At 40.9% G+C, this 23,247-nt stretch overlaps 1 protein-coding gene across 1 annotated transcript in view; it reads left to right on the plus strand.

The window, feature by feature from the left end:
• The window catches only part of LOC135461858 (multiple epidermal growth factor-like domains protein 6), a 36,417-nt gene extending 18,237 nt beyond the window's left edge, over window positions 1-18,180 (plus strand). The window contains exons 12-27 of the mRNA XM_064739120.1: window positions 76-1,812; window positions 2,073-2,873; window positions 5,547-5,678; window positions 7,170-7,313; window positions 7,892-8,032; window positions 8,730-8,864; window positions 9,098-9,286; window positions 9,618-9,760; window positions 10,325-10,497; window positions 11,191-11,261; window positions 11,832-11,981; window positions 13,426-13,459; window positions 15,350-15,384; window positions 16,003-16,099; window positions 16,662-16,834; window positions 17,131-18,180. Of these exons, the coding sequence (XP_064595190.1) occupies window positions 76-1,812; window positions 2,073-2,873; window positions 5,547-5,678; window positions 7,170-7,313; window positions 7,892-8,032; window positions 8,730-8,864; window positions 9,098-9,286; window positions 9,618-9,760; window positions 10,325-10,497; window positions 11,191-11,261; window positions 11,832-11,981; window positions 13,426-13,459; window positions 15,350-15,384; window positions 16,003-16,099; window positions 16,662-16,834; window positions 17,131-17,219 (4,244 nt within the window). The 3' untranslated portion in view covers window positions 17,220-18,180. The remainder of the gene's footprint in view (window positions 1-75; window positions 1,813-2,072; window positions 2,874-5,546; window positions 5,679-7,169; window positions 7,314-7,891; window positions 8,033-8,729; window positions 8,865-9,097; window positions 9,287-9,617; window positions 9,761-10,324; window positions 10,498-11,190; window positions 11,262-11,831; window positions 11,982-13,425; window positions 13,460-15,349; window positions 15,385-16,002; window positions 16,100-16,661; window positions 16,835-17,130) is intronic.
• Window positions 18,181-23,247: the final 5,067 nt, after the last annotated feature.

Genomic DNA, 23,247 nt, shown 5'->3' on the forward strand with positions numbered 1-23,247 from the left:
GTATCCAGTGTACTTCCTTTGTGGTGTGCTTTGTGTAGAGTAAAATCTGAGCTCCTATATTCCTCGGTGTTTTAGGAAAGATTGGAGATCCTACGTGCACCGTCGACACCGACTGTTCCGATGCCGTCGAGAACAGCGAGTGTACGCAAGGGACGTGTGGTTGCTTGTCTGGCTACATAGTTGATCGAGGGAACACCACGTGTAGGTTACGCCGGCTTGGTGACACGTGTTCTCTTTTGTCGGACTGTTTGGACGCCATTGGGAACAGTACGTGCAGTGAGGGGGCGTGCATGTGTTCTGGCGGTTACTACTCTGAGAGGGATGGATCTATGTGTCTCCTAAGGACTATTGGTCAAGGTGAATGTGCCACCATTGATGACTGCACCTCTGCCGTGTTAAACAGCACCTGCGTCCTAAACGTATGTCAGTGCATTAGTGGATATCAAGCCAGCTTGTACGGAGACACGTGTTCCCGGCGTAAAGTGGGTGACGGACAGTGTATGAACGACACCGACTGTACGGACTCTATCATAGACAGCACCTGTGCTAACGGCACATGCATGTGTAAACCGGGATACCACCCAGAAGACAATTTGCTGGAGTGTACCCGAAGGCGCATAGGGGACCCCACATGTTCTGACAATTCAGATTGCTACAATGCTGTACCCTCGAGTAGCTGCTTCTCGGGGACCTGTCTCTGTGACTACGGTTTTTACGATGCTGACAATGGGACAGTTTGTGTTTCTCGGTTTATAGGGAACTTATGTGATGAGGAGATCGACTGCGTGTCTGTTATAGACAACAGTAATTGCACGCACGGGCTCTGCACCTGTATATCAGGATTTGCCGAGACCGATGACTTCTCTCAGTGTATCAAGAGACGAATCGGTGATGAGAATTGTGTGATAGATGCCGACTGCTATGACGCCGTCAACAACTCGTTGTGTCAAAATTACACATGTCTTTGCGAATCTGGCTTTAAGGCCACTGGAAATCTGACCATGTGTGAATTGCGCCTGGTCACTGATCACTGCACCTTTGACCATGACTGTAGTGATGCTGTGATGAATAGCAACTGCAGCGATGGTAGATGTGCCTGTAACCCCGGGTATAAAGTGACCTTCAACTACACCTCGTGTGCACTACGTGTTATAGGGGACGCATGTGTGCACGACTCAGACTGTAACAATGCAGTGACCTTCAGCAACTGCACCGAGTCCCTTTGTGCCTGTGATTCCGGCTACAAAATTACTAACAACAACACCATGTGCGAGTTGCGAAAACTTGACGACACTTGTAGTTTAGACTCTGACTGCTACGACTCCATGTTGAACAGTAACTGCACTTCCGGTATGTGTTCGTGTGATTCTGGATACATGGCGAATCCAGCCGAAGATGGCTGCGACAGGCGGATAATCTCCGATGTGTGTAGCCTGGACACTGACTGCATCGATGCTGTAGAGAACAGCAACTGTACATCCGGGCTCTGTCACTGTAACTCGGGGTACGCGGTGAAGGATGACAATACGACATGCAGGTTACGTAGGATCGGATTGGATCAGTGTATATTGGACAGCGACTGTTCGGACGCGGTAGATAACAGTAACTGTTCCTCGGGAATATGCCAGTGCGACTCGGGTTTTAACTCGGAGTTCAACGCCACACAGTGTATCCTGAGAAGAATTGGGGACCCTACATGTTCCATTGACAGTGACTGCTATGACGCTGTTAATAACAGCAACTGTACCCAAGGAACCTGCTGGTGTGACTCCGGCTTTCAAGCTGTGGACAGTGGAAGGGATTGTCAACTTCGTAAGTTGCCCACAAAGCATGGCCTTGTCTTCGCACTGCCAAGTTTACAGCAGTTGTGAAATAATTTGTGAATAAAGTGTTCTTTAGTTTGTCAATCCTTTCAATTTTACCCGCAGATTTTCTCATACTATCCCTTCGAATGGCGTATAATCCCGCTGTTTTTTTGAAATAAGAACATGCATGCTGTGCTGTTTAACCTTTTTAACCAAAACATACCTGTAAATGATCTCTTAGTTATATGTGTGGATGTCGTGTTGTAGGTAGAATCGGTGTGTCTTCCTGCAGCTCGGATTCTGACTGTCGAGATGCTGTGAACTACAGCCACTGCATGAATGGGACCTGTGCGTGTTTGTCAGGATTCATTGTTCAAGACAGAAATTTGTCTTGTCGGCTCCGTGTTCTTCAAGATGCATGTGACGTAGATAGTGATTGCGGTGATTCCATGAATAATAGCGTGTGCATGGAAAACCTCTGCGCATGTGCACTGGGATATTTTGGGGACCTAAATGACACAATCTGCACGAGACGAACTGTAGGCTATGGGGCATGCGTAGACGCCATTGGCTGTAGTTCTGTAATAGCTAACAGCCAATGTAGTAATCAAACATGTTTATGTTTACCTGGTTATAAACCAAATATCCCAGGTGATAGTTGTTCACGAATTGCGATTGGAGATGAAATTTGTGACATCAGTGATGACTGTCTGACATCAATTGCTAACAGTTATTGCTTTAATGGTACATGTCTATGCATCGATGGTTTCCTGGAAAGTGATGATTTATTATTCTGTACAAAAAGGCGTCTAGGAGATCCTTGTTTAATGCAATCAGATTGCACTGCTGTTATCACTGACAGTGTGTGCAGCGCCAAGGAATGTCAGTGCCAGGCAGGGTTTTATGGGGATAGAAATGGGACGATATGTGTAAAACACACAGTGGGAAGTTTCTGCTATGATTCCATTGACTGCCAGGAGGCAATAAACAATAGCAACTGTACTTCCGGTCTCTGCGCTTGTGTTTCCGGTTTCCAGCCAATGGAGAACTTGACAACGTGTTCAATGCGTAAGTTAGGTGATAGTTGTGAAGAACATGCTGACTGTGCTAGTGTTATGAATAATGCCACGTGTCAGAATTATACCTGTGTTTGTCAGTCGGGGTTCAGACCTAACTCAAACCTCACAGACTGTTTACTACGTCAGATATCAGATTACTGCGCTGCATCTCCTGATTGCTCTGACGCCATAGTAAACAGTACGTGTGTATTTGGACAATGCGAGTGTGACTCGGGGTATAGTGTGAGGAGTAATTTAACAAAGTGTGAATTAAGACGTCTCGGTTACCACGGTTGTGACAATGTTTTGGACTGCAGTAGTGCTATAGCCCATAGCAATTGTACAAATGGCGTTTGTCTGTGTGACTCAGGTTACAACGGAATATTTAACGGGACCGTTTGTAAATTACGTTTAATAGATGACGATACATGTATTTTTGACTCAGACTGTAGTGACGCCGTGACAAATAGTCATTGTTCTGAGGGCGTTTGTTTGTGCAGTTCAGGTTATAAGACGAGTCCAGATAAAACATCTTGCCACAAGCGTCAGATTACGGACAGCTGCATCACTCATTCCGACTGCAGTGACGCCGTGGTAAACAGCATTTGCTTTGATGGATACTGCATTTGCGATTCTGGGTTTCACCTGCAGTACAACAGTTCATCGTGCAAGAGGAGGCGCATTGGGGTCAACACGTGTACTTTGAACCTGGATTGCGCTGACGCCGTTCTGAATAGTGGATGCTACAATAAAACATGTCTTTGTAACTCGGGATATCATGTTGAAAGGAATGGAACAATGTGCAGCAAAAGACGCATTGGTGACAACACGTGTGCGGTTAACAGAGACTGCTCTGACGCTGTCTTCAACAGTGGATGTTTTAAAGGAACATGTCTTTGTAACTCTGGAAACAATGTTGAGGAAAATGGAACAGTATGCCAAAAAAGACGGGTTGGAGACAACACCTGTACCTTGAACACGGACTGTTCTGATGCTGTTGGCAACAGTGGATGCTATAATGGAACATGTCTGTGTAACTCGGGTTACAATGTTGAGGACAATGGAACAGTATGCCAAAGAAGGCGTGTAGGAGACAGCACGTGTACTCTGAATACAGATTGTTCGGACAGTGTTCCCAATAGTGGATGTTATAACGGAACATGTCTTTGCCACTCTGGAAACAATGTTGAGGAAAATGGAACAGTATGCCAAAGAAGACGAGTTGGAGACAACACATGTATTTTGAACCCTGATTGTTCGGACGCTGTTCCAAACAGTGGATGTTACAACAGAACATGTCTTTGTAACTCAGGATATAATGTTGAGGAAAATGGAACAGTATGCCAAAGAAGGCGAGTTGGAGACAACACGTGTACCTTGAATACGGATTGTTCTGACGCTGTTCCGAAAAGTGGATGTTACAACAGAACATGTCTTTGTATCTCAGGATATAATGTGGGGGAAAATGGAACAGTATGCCAAAGAAGGCGAGTCGGAGACAATACGTGTGCCTTGAATACGGATTGTTCTGATGCTGTTTCCAACAGTGGATGTTACAACAGAACATGTCTTTGTAACTCAGGATACAATGTGGAAGAAAATGGAACAGTGTGCCAAAGAAGGCGAGTTGGAGACAACACGTGTACCTTGAATACAGATTGTTCGGACGCTGTTCCGAAAAGTGGATGTTACAGCAGAACATGTCTTTGTATCTCAGGATATAATGTGGGGGAAAATGGAACAGTGTGCCAAAGAAGACGAGTTGGAGACAACACGTGTACCTTGAATACGGATTGTTCTGACGCTGTTCGGTACAGTGGATGTTATAACGGAACATGTCTTTGCCACTCGGGAAACAATGTTGAAGAAAATGGAACAGTATGCCAAAGAAGGCGAGTTGGAGACAACACGTGTACCTTGAATACGGATTGTTCGGACGCTGTTCCCAACAGCAGATGTTTTAACGGAATATGTCTTTGTAACTCAGGATACAATGTGGGGGAAAATGGAACAGTATGCCACAGAAGACGAGTTGGAGACAACACGTGTACCTTGAACACTGATTGTTCTGATGCTGTTCGCTACAGTGGATGTTATAACGGAACATGTCTCTGTATTTTGGGGTATAGGCCGCTCGGTGACAGAACAATTTGTGAAAAGAGACGTATTGGTGACGTGACTTGTAGGTCTGACTTGGACTGTTATTTATCTGTTAGGAACAGTAGCTGTATGGACGGAGAATGCCTATGTGACCCAGGGCACTTTGCTGTAGAGAACAGAACTAAATGCAAACAGCGTAAGTGTGGCATGATAAACATGCAACTAATGATTAAAACCTGCATATTTCCCCTTGTCTTGATAATCTCAACCAGTTCTTTGTAAGATCTGAAAATCCGTTAGGCTTTTACATGACATGAAGTATCACAATAATGTGATCTTTATTCGCATGCACAAATCAAATCAGCTGTAAATCAACTGTATTGTGTAAAACTTTACAGGGCCAAAAAAAGTTGATATAATTTAGACATTTTACAATTCTTCCCTTAAGTGACCAGTGTGCTTAAAGAAACCTTGTTTCATTAGCCACTAATAGTCAAATATGATGTACATAGAATTCAGCATTATACATGAAGGTGGGCAATTACTGACAGTCCTTTCATTTTCATCCTGTTTTTTAATTCAGGAATCATTGGTGATGAGTGCACCGTGAACACTGATTGCAGTGATGCGATTCCCTCCAGCAATTGCTCAATGGATACCTGTTTTTGCAACGATGGGTACGAAGAGTTTGAAAACGGAACAATATGTATTCCAAGTAAGTTGTGGTGTTCTCCAGTACATTGGTCTGTATACAGAATGCTGCGCAATACTCTCCAAAAACAAACAGAATAAATGCCGTAAATATCATAAGTGCCTTTTTTAAGTACAGCATGGAGAATGTGATTGCGATATTGTATTTTGTTTCCAGTATATACTGTTACTGTCTGCCAAACTCCCTTGGGGTTGTATATCATGTTGAATAGTCGTAGTCTATTGTTGTGTTTAGTTTATAAAAGCACTAGTGGGTCAACCGCATTTCGCAAAAGATTAACAATATCTCATGATATCCCAAGACTGGGTATTTACATTTGCACGTTGATGGAGTGATACATAAGCTGTTTCCGTCGTTTCTGATAATCTTCTCACATGATTTTACGCCGTCCACAAGAATAGTTCACTTCAGTGATGCATCCAAGAACTTCACAGACACCACACACCCGTATCATGTATATGATCAAACCTACAAACTTAAATCACTTAAATTTGTGATCCCATAAGTGAGTCATTTTTTCCTCTAACAACTGATCCCATAAATGAGTCAATTTGACACCTGAGTTAGCCACATACGGAAATGGATAATGCATAATACATTAAATAACGACAGCGCCACAGAACATGGAGCTAGCATTTGCTCAACGCGTGTGTCTTCTAACCATCACACTGGTGACGTGGAAATAGCGAAAGCATGAGCTGAGAATAATGCATTGTGCATGAACTAACGACAACGCCATATACAACTGAGTGATGAATTGCCCGCGCGCGTATATTCTGAAGCTGAGAACGAGTGCATTGTGCATGAACTAACGACAACGTCATATACAACTGAGTGATCAATTGCCCGCGCGTGTGTATTCTGAAGCTGAGAACGAGTGCATTGTGCATGAACTAACGACAACGCCATATACAACTGAGTGATCAGTTGCCCGCGCGTGTGTATTCTGAAGATGAGAACGAGTGCATTGTGCATGAACTAACGACAACGCCATATACAACTGAGTGATGAATTGTCAGCGCGCGTGTATTCTGAAGCTGAGAACGAGTGCATTGTGCATGAACTAACGACAACGGCATATACAACTGAGTGATGAATTGCCAGCGCGCGTGTATTCTGAAGCTGGGAAGGACTGCCTTGTGCATGCACTAATTACAACGCCATATAACACTCACTCAGGTGGTGCACGAGCGTTTTCCTGAAGCCTAGAATGAATGCATGGAGAATGAACTAAAGGCAAGCTTGAGGATACATGACTTGAGCAAGGTATGAGACTGAATTATCGTTGTGTGTGCCTTTGTGAATACTTTCAGATAGATGTACACAAATCATATTTCATTAAAATTCTTGTGTCATGTAGTTTGCCTTTTGTCGTTTAAGTTCGCTTCTATCTAATATTATTTATAATATTGTTTTTAACACGAAGGTTAAATGACTACATCAGATTTGGGTTAGGCTACCGTTCCATGCTTCACATCTTATTTCGTATTTCAGTTCCCAGATTTGTAGATGACCCATGTTTTTACCCCAGCCAATGTGACGCTATCAACTCGACCAGTTTCTGTAACCCTACCACAGCCAGATGTGACTGTCCTCTTGGTTACTTTACATTCCATGATCGGACAAGATGCGAGATCTGTACGTGAGTTGTTCCGATCCTTTACTTAGTCACAGCCGGCTCTACAAATGCATATAACTGTGTTATGCCAAATTGTTTATATAAGTGTTTTTAAAGAAGTCCTTTTTTTTTTTTAAATTTGGCGAAATTTGTACCCTCAATGAAGAAATTCCCTAGTCCATGCAATGGACAAGTCCTTTTTTTCCTACCCTTTGATTCAAAATCTTGATTGAAAGAATTTCTGAGGTAGTGTAAAATCTTCCATTCTCGTTACATCCTGTCAATATCAACTTTTCTGTTTCTTTTAATGTCCGAGAAGAGATGTTGAACAGAGTGTGTGACCTTCTGTTGCTAAAAAGTTTTGAAACCCGTAGCAGTTTCAAGCAGTAATAATCTATTGTAACCATGAGGTAAGCGGATTCTGATGCCACAAACAGAGGATATGGCGCAAGCGAGAACGGTCTGAAATAACTGAGTAGATGACAAGTGCGAGAAAAAAAAAGATTTCAAGCTATAATTTCGTGATTTGATAAAATAGGAATAAACATATCTTCCATGTGACGTACACAATTTACAAACGTCCAAACCTTTCATCCAGTTCCGCAGGCGTTAGGAGAGTTTTGTGGATCAGACGATCAGTGCTTATCGGTCGTGAGGGACAGCTTCTGCAGCTGGAGCTTCCGGTGTGGTTGCCAGTGGATGTTTTATGCGGAATCCACCGGACGTCTTTGTATCCCATGTGAGTAACACTGTATGGTGGGTAAAATTCCTGTTTTTGCCCGTATTTTTTGTTCTTCATGGCTTTACCACGCCTCGGCACTATTTTATAAACACAGGGGCAAAGCTGTAAATAGAAGATAGTCCAAAGATAGGATAAATTTGAAAGATTGACAGAAATACAGATAGACAGAGCGACTTAGAGAGCTACTTGTCGGAGTCTAAGAGTAATGGGTGTCATTCAGGCTGGTGATCAAAACGAGTCCATGTGCCAAAGTGCTGCAGCCACTGAAGTATCACTGTGCAGATACAATACATGACACCCCACCCAGTCACATTATGCTGACTCCGGGTCAACCAGTCCTGTTTCCTATCTCTAACCTCTCAGTGTTGAGTGCCAAGCGAGGCAGCAGCAAGTACCATTTTTAAAGTCTTTGGTATGGCCCGACCCGGGCTTGATCCCGGAGTCTCCCGAAATGGAGGCGGACACTCTAGCCATTAGGCCGCCGAAGCGGTCTGAAAAATTGTTCAGTACTACGTAAAAACCTAAACATACATATACATACATACATACAGCTACGACCGTGTGATACAAAACAACGTACGAGACATATAGCACTTTGCTTTTGTTCCATTTGTAATGACGGAAAGTTGTCTGAACGTCCTTCATTGTTTGATGCTACGTGACTTTAGCTAACATTGTTTACCTCCCTTTTCAGATCCACAGACTGTAGGCGACCCCTGTTCTACACAACATCAGTGCTTCCTCATTCCAAACAGTCAGTGTTACCGTGGCAACTGCACGTGCCTCTACGGTTACAGAGAAAACATCGACAGCTCTACATGTGTAGAAAGTAAGTGTATCACTCAGAAAATAAAATGGGAGTTATACATTGAGGTTAGTTAAGATTTTCCTACGCCTCTTACTCTGTGGTGCGACCTGGATAAACCAGCACACATAGCGAGACTTCTAAACATATTTTCAACCAGTTTTCATTTAATTTTTACGTTTAGCTTGGGTAATCAAACTGGTTCCTGTTATTTTAATAAATATGAATAATTTGTTTTCCCTTTTTCTGTTTTGCAGGATCTCACTTATCCCCATACATTCCACCCAAGGTCCACAGACCGCCCACATGTGACCCTGTGTTCGATATCGGGTGTACGAACCACTACGCCAACACCTCGTGTGTACGAAATGGCACCGACATTGGCACGTGTCAATGCATTCCAGGATACTCTTATAATGTGTCAAAGAAAGGAAACGACTGCTTTGGTATGTGAGCTACAATATTAAAGGGACACAACTCTAACGGCTTATTGCGCAACATAGCAAAGCTAATGCAACAATCTTATAATCATACCATTATTCCACTTTCCATTATGGAGAAACTGTAGTCATTTATTGCGTGTTTACTAATACTATCTTTATTTCACAAAAACAATCCTCATAAGGAATACTGTTTCCATTTATAAAGGCGGGAAATCCCCTGTTTTATCCCATAACATGAATGTTCACACATGTTTGAATGACTTGTCAGTGTTTGGCTTTGGTCTAGAAAGTGACTGTATGCCGTATTTATTTTTTATTTCTTGTTGTATTCCAGCGGCGAAGGCGTATGTTGTCAGTTTTAACTTGTCGGCCATAGCCGGCATTTACGAGTACCTAGGCCGTGAGGACATACCTCTGGTGGAGAATCCCACAGACTACGGCTACTGGCAACTCCTCGACAGACTGGCAGTGGCAGGAGTACGACATTTACTAGTTCTTTTCTTTCTTTCTTTCTTTGTATCTGTAATGTTATAACTTAACCAAGATAAGAGAAAGTTATATAACCAATGCTGAAGTTCTTTTTTCTTGGGGTACAGCGAACGTACGATTGGCTGTATTATGTGGTAAATGACATTTTAGCTTAGAGTTGAACAAGATCTTTAATACATAAATAACATTTCTCAGTTTACGACGAATTGAAGAACCTGGGGAAAGGAGAGTATGACTCATAAATTTAATTCTTGAACTTCCAGACATGCACAAGCTGTTCTTTTGTTACGTCATGAATAATTGAAGGAAATTAACACTCTAACGTAACATATGTAAAAGATCCTTTCAGTGGAAAGTCCAAATGTTTCAGACTATTATCATCTGTAAGACCGGACACTTCACGGCATAATGACAGACTAAAGAAACCATGCTTCAAATTCAAACAGAAGACGTTATCTGGCACTGGCATGTGAAGACGAATTATGTAAAGACGTTGTCTGAGAACATAGCCGACCATGCAGTAACTGTTTGGTGTTTTATTCCTTGCCACAGTTGGGGCATACTTACCTGAACTCCAGTCTGGCACACCTGTACCTCTATTGTCGTGTTATAGACTTCAGCTGGGTGGAAGCGGGTCTACAAGTCTCGGCGGTAGTCTACATCACGCCACAGTGGGACTACGATCACAGACATCTACGCACAGAGCTGTTACGTCACTTAAACAGGTAAACTTGTCAATACCTATTCATTTGTTTTATTTGTGTTTTACGCCCTAATACGGATTACCACTTATGTATAATGGTGGTCAAGTTTATGGGGGAAGCAAATCGGGCATAGCAGGGTAAAGACCTCTGCCTTTCACCACGTATCCGATCAGTCTCATGAAAATGTTGAGGACAATCTAGCCAAATTTGGATTCAAACATGCAATCTCACTTACCAAAAGCCGATCGTCTTCAGAGATATTGGCACAGCATGGCTGAGCCATCAAACACAACAGCATGCACCCTCACCAGCGTTTCTCTGGTGAGACAGGAGTTTATTTCCCCAATCCAACAGTAAGCTTTGGTAGAATATTACTGGAATATTTTGTTACACTCTTGATCTTTGATCTGTTACCAGAATAATGGCGTATCATTACGAATATCCCAAATTTGATATGTATGATCCAGATGTATAATCCAGAATAGGCAAAGAAATTGCTGTGCTGATTGTCGTTGTCAACGAGTTATCCCCCAGGCGGTCGTTGTATAAACTTGTATAACATACATGTAATGCCTAGTAATTACCGATCATGCAAGTAAGAGAGTCATAAAAACCCATAAGCTGAAATTTACGAAGGACGAGATGATCATAAAAACAAACAACGGTTTGGAGGCATTACCTTAATAACATATACTGTATACATTTTCCACACAGGACGGACAACGAGCTAGGGACGTCTCGATTGAAGGTAGCCACGCCCACTGATCACCACGTGGGTTCTGACGGTATGCTCATCACATTAACAACTTGATGATGTATATATACATCAATGACGTACACAGGGGACGAAAACAGGTGGCCTGCATTATACTGCCTTTATGTATAAATGTATCATACTTGCCACAAGATCTGTCTATTGTACATGTAGGATTTTTAATTTGTAAATATATTGCATAAAACAGTTAAAATATATATATATATATATATATATATATATATATATATATATATATATATACATATATATATATATGTATATATATATATATATATATATATATATATATATATATATATATATATATATATATATATATATATATATATATATATATATATATTTGATAAAATATTCGTCTTTTTGTACGATCACATATGGACTGTGACAGACTTCAGGGATAATTCATGCTTTTGCCTTGGATTGTGAATAGGATATATTTCCCGGATCAAGTGTCTTTGTTGAAATGATATTAAAATAAGAACAGTTTCATCGGAATTTTAAATTTATCTGGAATGATAGCAATAAATTTCGTATTAATGGTTAGTAGTTGATTCTGCTATGATATTTTGGCCAGATTTAGACGAATGTTCGACCTCCGGTTTCCACGACTGTCACGCCCGAGCCTGGTGCATTAACATCCCTGGGTCATTCCTCTGTGTCTGTCATCTGGATGCTGATGACGTATCAACCAATAGATGGAACCGTTCCGGGCGAGAGTGTGTTGGTAAGACGAGAGAAGGGTATTTCCGGCAGGGCAAATCGAAAGAAGAACTCACTAGGGAAGTACTTGACACAATGTCGTGTCGTCAGTCAGTATAACGTATCAAATGTACCGATTATTGGAAGGCAGTTTAACTTAGGACACCATCACATGGCACTGGATTTCGAACTCCACTTTTGTTATCTGCTCTGATAAATCTTTCAAAGACTTCTATTTGATCTGACTGTCGTTGCTTTACCTCTGTATTCAATTGTTCTATAATTAGCCCTCTAGGAACCACTTTCTGTTGGGGAATTCTACGAACAATCCTTAAAGGGGCAAACTTTAAACCGTGATTGAACAATTTTTTTAAGGATTTTTAGGAACTATTGTATGCTAAGCTTCACCTGTATTAAAACAAAACTCTTACAACTTCTGGGAAGAAAACAAGGTTTACTGAATGTTGAAGGTCAGAATGAAATCTGAAGTCGTTTTGTGGAATAGGCGATGCATGTTTTCAGGTATAAACAGACGGAGGAGTTATTTATGGTAAGTGTTAAATGCTGATCATGTATTTCTGATTCTGAATACGCAAAATGATTTGACAACCACCACGCTCGGTTTGGTTGGCGGGAGTGGAGCTTTTCCAGTGGGTGATTATTGTTTACGAAAAATGACCCTGATATCCGAGCGTGTCGGCGGAAGGTCACAGGGTTGATGCAGCAGTTTCTGAGATCTGACCGTAATCCTGTGTTGGATTTATTTCCGTCTGTCCGTCTGATTGTCCGTCTGTTGTTATCACTTCTCTCGAGGTCACGGGCGACGGCTGATTGTGGTGGACGAGTCACGTCCTTGGAGGAAGGGAGTCCATACTTATATGACCAGGTCCTCTTCAACTCTTGAGAACATTCCTAAAAACAAGGACTCCTTCCGACCGGGAATTATCTCCTTACCAAGTGCGGACCTGTGTGAGAGCAGTATAACATCACACAATTTCTTGTGTTATGGTTGGCTGAAGCCTAAAATACCAGACCTCACCCTAATATGACCAGAAACCAGTTTTTCTGTCAGTTTTTGCCGTGTGAACATGACCCATATGTGAATAAACGTTAATAACAGACACAGAAGTGTTCTAGTTTTTATTTCCATTTGTGTGCGTAATTGACTGAAATGCAATTTAAAAGAACCGGTGCGCCAAACTAACCAGACACGAGCACGAGTAATGCAGGTTTAAATAACGATGATGCAAATATTAAGTCATGTGAGAAGTTAATAAACTTTATAAGAACTATATAAGGCGTGTAATTCACTGATATATTAAATTGTTAATGAAATGGCAGTGGAACGAATCGGTTGACCCGGGTGATTACTTTTAATAAGTTCGGAGTTCAATTAATTGGTATATGAATTAATATTCATTATTGATTTAACTTTTACTACCTCTTAAAAATTTGTTGTATTTTTGTAGATAAACGGCCTATTGCGATTCACTCATTTTCTGGGTAAGTCCTTTGATGCACAGCTCTCCTTGTACACATGCACTATGGGATAGGATCACAGTAAAACAAGACTCAAATAAAGTTTAATTTGATAGGATGCATAGGAAGTCAAATCATTACGTGGCTCAATTATTGTCGCTACTTTTTTGGTTATTCTGTTCTCGTTGTCATTTTTATCTGCCTTGATTATCCACCATAACTCGTTGTTCTCTCCGTCCTTTTCTGTGCCGTGATTGTCCACCATAACTCGTTGCTCTCTCCGTCTTCCACTGTACCTTGATTATCCACCATAAGTCGTTGTTCTCTCCGTCCTTTTCTGTACCGTGATTGTCCACCATAACTCGTTGCTCTCTCCGTCTTCCACTGTACCTTGATTATCCACCATAAGTCGTTGTTCTCTCCGTCCTTTTCTGTACCGTGATTGTCCACCATAACTCGTTGCTCTCTCCGTCTCCCACTGTACCTTGATTATCCAGCATTACTCGTTGTTCTCTCCGTCCTTTTCTGTACCTTGATTGTCCACCATAACTCGTTGCTCTCTCCGCCTTCCACTATACCTTGATTATTCACCATAACTCGTTGCTCTCTCCGCCTTCCACTGTACCTTGATTATCCACCATAACTCGTTGCTCTCTCCGCCTTCCACTGTACCTTGATTATCCACCATAACTCGTTGTTCTCTCCGTCCTTTTCTGTGCCGTGATTGTCCACCATAACTCGTTGCTCTCTCCGTCTTCCACTGTACCTTGATTATCCAGCATTACTCGTTGTTCTCTCCGTCCTTTTCTGTACCGTGATTGTCCACCATAACTCGTTGCTCTCTCCGCCTTCCACTATACCTTGATTATCCACCATAACTCGTTGCTCTCTCCGCCTTCCACTGTACCTTGATTATCCACCATGACTCGTTGTTCTCTCCGTCCTTTTCTGTGCCGTGATTGTCCACCATAATTCGTTGCTCTCTCCGCCTTCCACTATACCTTGATTGTCCACCATAACTCGTTGCTCTCTCCGCCTTCCACTATACCTTGATTATCCACCATAACTCGTTGCTCTCTCCGCCTTCCACCGTACCTTGATTATCCACCATAACTCGTTGCTCTCTCCACCTTCCACTGTACCTTGATTATCCAGCATTACTCGTTGTTCTCTCCATCCTTTTCTGTACCGTGATTGTCCACCATAACTCGTTGCTCTCTCCGCCTTCCACTGTACCTTGATTATCCAGCATTACTCGTTGTTCTCTCCGTCCTTTTCTGTGCCGTGATTGTCCACCATAACTCGTTGCTCTCTCCGCCTTCCACTATACCTTGATTATCCACCATAACTTGTTGCTCTCTCCGCCTTCCACTATACCTTGATTATCCACCATAACTCGTTGCTCTCTCCGCCTTCCACTGTACCTTGATTATCCACCATAACTCGTTGCTCTCTCCGCCTTCCACTGTACCTTGATTATCCACCATAACTCGTTGCTCTCTCCACCTTCCACTGTACCTTGATTATCCACCATAACTCGTTGCTCTCTCCGCCTTCCACTGTACCTTGATTATCCACCATAACTCGTTGCTCTCTCCGTCTTCCACTGTACCTTGATTATCCACCATAACTCGTTGCTCTCTCCGCGTTCCACTATACCTTGATTATCCACCATAACTCGTTGCTCTCTCCGCCTTCCACTGTACCTTGATTATCCACCATAACTCGTTGCTCTCTCCGCCTTCCACTGTACCTTGATTATCCACCATAACTCTGTACTCTTTCCGTCTTCCAATGTACCTTGATTATCCAGCATTACTCGTTGTTCTCTCTGTCCTTTTCTGTGCTGTGATTGTCCACGATTATCGGCACAGACAATAGGGATTCATTGTGACGTGTGTTTCATAATTCCAGATGCTCAAGTGAAGACTGTAGTACCCAGTGGGAGTGTAAGTATCAGTTTAAAAAATACGCAAAATTTCCTTTCAAAACGTATTTTTATATCTACTACTGTTGAAGATGAAGTGCCTTTCTACTCTGATATTGGTATTTCGGATAATAAGTTCTTCCAAACTGGTGGCATTGGTAACAAGTAAGACAAACACTGCAGCTTTCGGCAAGTTTTGTCGATTAATTACAATTTGTCTGATGAATCCCCTAGCATCCGCACAATGCATCAGAGGTGTAGTCAGGGTCAAGTATTTAGGATCGCATGGACATAACTTATATACACCCTTATATATACTAGACTGGGATAAGGCAACCACTTTTATATTCTGATGACGTGTGTTTATATTTGCGTTTCACGCTCTAACGGATCTCACGTTATCGTGACGAAACCCATCATGTATCACACCTGGTGACTATTGTTACCTGCGTATGTACAGCCACACATCTGTAAATTGTGCCGTAAAGGTGACCGTTTTGAATGGTACGCCCAATAACATGTGATGAGACGGGATGGACGGAGCTATCGTGCTGCAGTTTGCTGTTAATTTAGGCTTAAAGTGGCTAAGAAGTAAATTAATTATTGCTTGACTGTTGGTTTGTTTTTATTACTATTACAGATGTAGGCTTGACATGCGCACTTCTGGCTTTATTGCTCATGTCAACCATTTTCTTTGAAGTCTGTTGGAAGAGGGAAGAATCCTTCGAAATTAGCAGGTACGTAACATGAAATACCACAAGTACATACCATGACATGTCACACCCTAACTGTCTACACCGATCTTTATGTGTTGATTGAAAACCCACAGCCATACAATTGAAGTATATCGCTGTATGCGAATAAGATTTATTTAGCTTTGTATAGCAATGGGCTTTGCAAAAGCCTTATGCGCAGACACACTTTTCCTTCTTATAGCTCTTTTCCCCAGAGGCATCAAATTTGTGTGCCGGCCTACTTAACGTATTTGCTCTTTACAAAGCTTTGTAGCTCAGATACGTATGTAGATGAGAATATTCGAGCTAGTCCAAAGCCCGTCAAACTTCCGGATGCAGTGAGCCTGTTTGTGGTTTTCCGGAAGTACGTTCTATATAGAGTAACTCTGACAGCTGACTTGACCTGACCTAAATTTGGGAGAAAAAAATATGTGTACCTGAAGTCAGGGTCAAGTATTTGCTGTAATTAACTGCCAAACATTTGTGAACAGCACGTAATTTTGTTTACGGTGAGTACAACTCCGACTTGCTCTAAATGACACAATCACGATCTCTTCATTCACAGAGAAATGTACCTGAGCTTCAGTCGAAGTACGACGCCGTCAAGTTCCGGTCCAGGTATGGACGGTCATGCATCCAAATGCAGTGACAAACCTTCCCCGGCTGCACACAATAGTGTCACGCAGGAACCTGGCACCGGATCACGGGACAATGAAATGAGTCAGGGGACTGATCATGGTAAATATACTGGGAATACAAACTTGCGTACTCGGTAATCCTCTTATGTCCATACTTCAAAAGATTTGGTAATTGCTATGCACCTGTGAATGACGTCGGTGTGATGTTCTTTTCAGTGCCAATACGGATATAAACCATGTCTGCATGAGATGTGTATCAATGCATATTTCCATGTTTATTTGCGACTAAATTACTTGATCTTTTTAGGGGTTGGGGAAATGTCCCCATTAAGTGAAGGTTGGTTTTATTTGTACACGTACACGTTGGCTAACCTATACTGCTGTTTTCTGTTTCAGATGGCCTTGTTATAAAGGACACGTCTATATTCAACATGGCGGATGGTAACGAAGGGCACGACAACAGTGCTGTAGTGAACGATGATTAGAGTTAGGTGGGGATGGGCATGAGCGTTTGGTTTTTGTTGTAAGATCTAAAGGGTTGTAAGGGTTAGCTTACTTACTAAACGAGTTGAAAATATCAAATATCAGACCTCGAGAAATAGTTGGATTATGGAAAGGAAATACATATTGGACAGCAATGTGTACAGTTTGAAGTGTTGTAAGCTGAGCAGAGGCTCTCCCAGGTTGGCCTGTGTTAGTAGATGGCTTGCGGAGACAAACGGACTGAATGCATAAGAGTGGAAAACATGAATATGGTCTACGTAACATGCAGATATATGTAAGCTTTGAGATATTTTTAAAGAAAATATACATTGTGTCAGTATGTGTATCGGCTTGATATCATGTACATGCTTAGGGCTCTTAGGACCCTATCAGCCCTCGCTCCCCATTCTATACCCCCACCCTTACATCCTCTCACTTCAGAACCCAACCAGGAGAGCCCGACGCTTCGTGTTGGTCTAACTCGGTGTTGGTCAACTTTACCTCTATTTTGTGGACTTTTGCGATTGAAAACACACACGGCTCTTAAGCATGGTAAGCATGCTGTGTTTGCCTCTCTAGATGAAGGGACCACCATAACTGTATGCCCGAGAAGCAGCCAAGGCGGGCCACAGGGCAAATTTTGTCCTGTGGACAGAGATTGCTATGTTTGTTCAGCTGCCGGTGATTGCTCATTAACTAAAATGTTCACCTATTATTATTCGTCGTTACATTGTACTAATAAAAAAAAATCTAAGAACAAATATTGCAAGACAAAGCGATGGATTTGAACACGTACACCAATAAGTTAAATATAATTTTTGTAAACGAAGTCTTTGCATTTCTCTAATGAGATATTGCATTATCCACATGGTGTCAAGGTTGGTAATTAACGATAGTTAAATTAACTTTATGACGAATGTTCATTAATGAATGCGTGAAGACAGCATGATAGATGATTTTATGGTACATGAACCCTTGTACTGCTCAATCTGTATACACACTGAGGAGGAAGTGCGGGGGGGGAGGGGTTATGGTAACGTTTGTGTATATACTTATCATAATCAGCATGCCTGTAAGAACTCAAATATTGAAATGGACCAACTTAATTTTGATCGAATATGTAATTGTCATACCTTTAATGATTGGTGTATACTGTGGTGAAGTGTAACATGCAAAATTATTAAAATCTATATTTAAAAAAAATTAAAATTCACCTGATTTTCTTCTTCGTGCTAAAATCTGCCAATTCATGCTAACTTATGATTTCAGTTTAAACCATTTTAGTAAGCAATATGCTTAACTGTAGTAAAAAAAAAATTGAAAATGTGAAATACATCCACTGACGGAAACGATTACCCAATGGTACTTTGTTTGAGACAATTTAAAATTCACTTATAGTTTAGTTAGTTAGAAGGAGATGTATATTGCTGTAGCGGACTTACATATCGCACTGTTTATGTGCACTACATGTGTCGTTATTTAGGGTGATTAAATGTACAAAACTGTGCTAAACTCGAACGTTGTTCATTCGTAAATAAACCAACACATGCACTTCACAATGAACTGGCTTGGAACTGAATTTAATTGAAAACTTTGAATTTCATTAATATGTCTGGTCTGCCTTTTTAATGTGACCTGGATATTAACCTTCTTGACTGTGCTACGTGACTGAACAGATGACTGTGGTCGGAAAGAGTGCCTCAGTGTATAGAATATGAGTATATTCTTCACAATCAAGGATAGGTCTAATACAGCTCATCTAATCGGGCTATGATCCTTTTCCCACAACCGGATGAAGTTATCCGGTTCTTCCGGTGCAGCATTCCGACTGTGTCCTTCCTTCAGTAACCGAAGCTATCCATGATAATAATCAACAATCCAGGTGGAATCTGTTTCAATAAAACATCTATCACTTACTATATTTTCTTAGTTTCTTGATGGTTTGTGACAATCATTGTTTTGGAATGTGGTCTTGCGATTATTGACCCAGAACGTTCCGTTAACGTCTCTTATGGTTGACGGCTTGTGTTCGAATGCCTGTTTCTAGGCATAGATTGATGTCGTTTCTGTAGATAAGGTAAACTAATGACAGGACCGACAAGAAAACGGAGCGCACAGCGATGGCCTTGAAGGGCCTCCAATCATAAAGCCTAGCTTTAACATCCAAATTGATTAATAAAGTAAACACAAATTAAAAATGTGGAGGATAGACGAACTTATACCTGCGCATATAAATGCTGTATTTACAGGCTTCAGTTGATGGCGTTATTCATTCATTTGGTTGCTGTTTAAGTCCAAGAAGATTTTATCACAAGCTTTTCAAATTGGCCAACTTTGACAGTATAGATATACCCGTATTTACATTGTTAAGGAACAAAAATTGCAATTATGGATAGCTATCCCAATTAAATAGGCCTGTGAACAGGCTGATTTGTTCACTTAACAGACTCTGGTGCAATCAGGTATCTGTTTATTTATTTCACTGGAGTTTTACGTTCACGTATCAGTTTTATAAATACTATACGAAGTGCGTGCTTGTAAGCGTATGTTTTTGTTTAGTCTCAGTGTTGTATTTATTTATTTGATTGAAGGTTTACATTCATGTCTTAGCCTTATAAATACAATACGATATGCTTACTTCTATAACCATATGTGTTTGTTCAGTCTCAGTGTTGTGTTTATGTATTTGATTGATGCTTCACTCCTTTCTCCAGAACTTTTCACTAATATCATAACGGTTAGTTCGTTGGGCGCAGGAATGTTACTGGTGGACATTCCCACGTATGGCGCTCTGAGTGTTCCTTAACTACAGCAAAACTGGGCTATTTTTCTGATACGGTTATCCAGTTAAGGAGAGAACCTCTTAATAATGAGCCATAATTAGTCTGTTCATAACAGCATTCTGGGCCATTAATGATAAGTCAATTTTACGAGAAAAATATGTGGGAAAACCAAATATCCCCAAATCTCCTGGTCAATAAAGGTCGTCATCATTAAAACCTAAAAACAATAATGTTCACAATTAGCGATACTAGCTGTATTAAAGGTATCTCTTATATCTTAAACAACGGCAATGACTGATGGTTAAACGCCACGAACCGATATCGGGATAATGTGACAACTGAAGAGGGCATAATTTATACCATATGAGCAAGGGTTGTTATCATGCATGCTCGGCGAAGTACAAACGTGAATGTGTGTTGGGGTGGGATGGGATTGGGGTGGGGTGGGTCAGCCCTGAAAATTCCTTTTAGTGTTGGACAGTAGAACTGTTGTTCAATCTTACAGATTCTGTTTTTACCAAATGCATGTAACACATCCCCTGCTGGATAGCGCCGATATAAACACACCAGCCTCGAGTTATCAAACAGTTTTGTAATATCAAAGACACACTAATACTCGTGGCACACTCGTCTCGCATTATTGCTGAGAGTAAAACCACGTAGGAATTTTATCAGTTATATCAGTTCTTGTGTCCAGGAGACATATTCACGGTTTTACTAAGAATAAGAACAGCGGTTTCTCGAAAATTTCGTATTATATTTATTGGATAACTTGCTAAAATATATAAAGAATGTATTACAGACACATCGTGAGTGAGTGAGTGCTTGGCTTTTAGCCTCGTACTTAGCAATTTTTCAGTCAAATGACGACGAAGGAGTCCTTGGAGTGCATGTACTGTGCCTCCTTGCTGCAGGATGGATTTCTTTTATCTAGTGCTGCTTCACTGAAACGACTTACCAAAGGCAAGTAAGCCGCACCGTCCGATCCAATATACTGATTGGGGCCAATCAGTCGTTGAACTATCCCCTTAATTCTGAACGTCAGGCGAGTAAGTTACAACTTCCTCTTATAAGGTCTTAGATGTGACCAGACCCAGGATTGACCCTGGATCTAACGCCACCCGAAGTGGACGCTCTACCAACTGTGGTATTTGGGCCATTAAATTTAAAGTTGAATGGTAATACGTTCTTATTTTAGGATCGAGTATAATATTGCTCTAAAATAACTCTATATATAACATATTTGTTTCTGAGGTCTTACACACTGTACATACTTACAAACCATGAAATAAAATGTCAGCATCTCTAATCCTAGTTCCACTAGAAAAAGCCCCCGATTGATCATTACGGTGTGGTATTTATTAAGTAACAGCGGCAGCTTAATTTCATTTTTGCCTTCAAATATTTTTTTTCGTAATTGTCACAATTTTTTATAAATGTGTTTAAAATATCTTTTTGCAATAACAATTAATGTTAGGTTTAACAATGACGTCTCCATTTTCTATGTATATATGTTCCTTTGCGTTACGTTATATTAATCTCCCTTCATGAAACTGCTTCAGTGTGGTCATTATATCTATGAAATCATGAGGTGAGTATCAAGGACGAAGGTGTTTTGAAACGCTTGCTCAAAACGTATTGGTTGTTTTCGGAGTGAATTGGTATGGCTCTAATATTGCCGACAATGCGGTCGCTGTGAGTTCAAGTCCAGCTCATGCTGGCTTCCTCTCCGGCATTACGTGGGAAAGTCTGTCAGCAACCTGTGGATGGTCGTGGGCTTTCCCCTGCTGTGCCCGGTTTCCTCCCACAATAATGCTGGCCGCCGTCGTATAAGTGAAATATTCTTGAGTACGGCGTAAAAACACCAATCAAATAAATAAATAAATATTGCCGAAGTGTCATGAAGCAATAATCCTTAATTCATTCAGTGTGAATTTGTTATAAATAAATAACTTAATACTGTTCTGTAATAGATGTGCAATATAGCATGCGTTTACCACGTGAACTCACGCCTGTGTCGGGCGTCATATGTTGTTCCCTTTATATAGGATGTCAGTATACCTTATGTTCTCGGTAGTGTCTACTGGTGATCTGGGAGGTCGGAAGTGCTCAGTTGGCATGCGTGATTGGGTTTGGCAGCGTGTACGTCACTGGACCAGTCAAAGAATAATACACAGGATGTTTTCTCAAGGAGAACATACAGAAAGAAAAATGCTGAGTAATGTATGCTGACCAAACCCCATTGTTCGGGTTAACAAGTATATACAACCTATATCTTTAACATGCACTATCTCACAACTATATCGCAGTTGTGAGCAATTGTTATTTACAGTAATTATCAAACTTTATACAACATTTACCTAAGTCGTTGTTTCACATTTGCTCCCATGAACCAAATATATGCTGTAAATATGTAAGTCAAATAATTAATGGTAACTGTCAACACTCTATACAACATAAAGATCGTGATTGGCGATCATTAATAACACATTTATGTAAGACAGTTAGCTGCTCCTTGATTATGACACGGTGTCTTCTGGCTGAAGTGACATGCCAGTCGTATACCTAGACAACCTATACTAAAATATAGTAAGTTTTAGGCCATATATACCCCATATCGAAAAGTACTCTTAATAACATTAATTTGAGATATTCCATTCTTACATTACTCTGCCTCTTTAACAGTAAAGATGGAAGGAGCTGCTGTGAAACGTCTGATACAAACTGAACTCTTTCAGCTACACAGATTTCACCAGGACAAGTAACATGCACTGTCGCCAAAGAATCTTCTTATCACATTGACGTAATACTGTGTTAACGACCCATATTGTTGAAAAGGGGAAAGCAGAGTTTTATTCAAATCAACACTTCACAAATAATTCGTGTACAGAAATTATATGCATGCTGCTATATAGCACACTAGTGAATTGTATTTTCCCCGACTCCAACCAAACAAATAAATAAATATACTTTTTATCTAATTGCTGTAAAAATGTAGCTGTATACAGAAACGATGTTATCTGACATGAATACGCTCAGAATTGTTTAAAGCGTCACTTCTATGTAAAAACTGTGGGTGTATTTGAGTCTCTAGTAAGATTATTGAGACATGGGTGTCACAAATCACTGATTTCAAAACGACGGCATTACATTGATTGGGTGTCAGTATTCGGATTACACAAAATAATTCATGCCATTTAATTATCTTTAATTAACAAATTCTTTTAATTCTGTATGTAATACACTC

Source organism: Liolophura sinensis, chromosome 1, assembly GCF_032854445.1.
Source record: "Liolophura sinensis isolate JHLJ2023 chromosome 1, CUHK_Ljap_v2, whole genome shotgun sequence".
NCBI classification, from domain to species: Eukaryota; Metazoa; Mollusca; class Polyplacophora; order Chitonida; family Chitonidae; genus Liolophura; species Liolophura sinensis.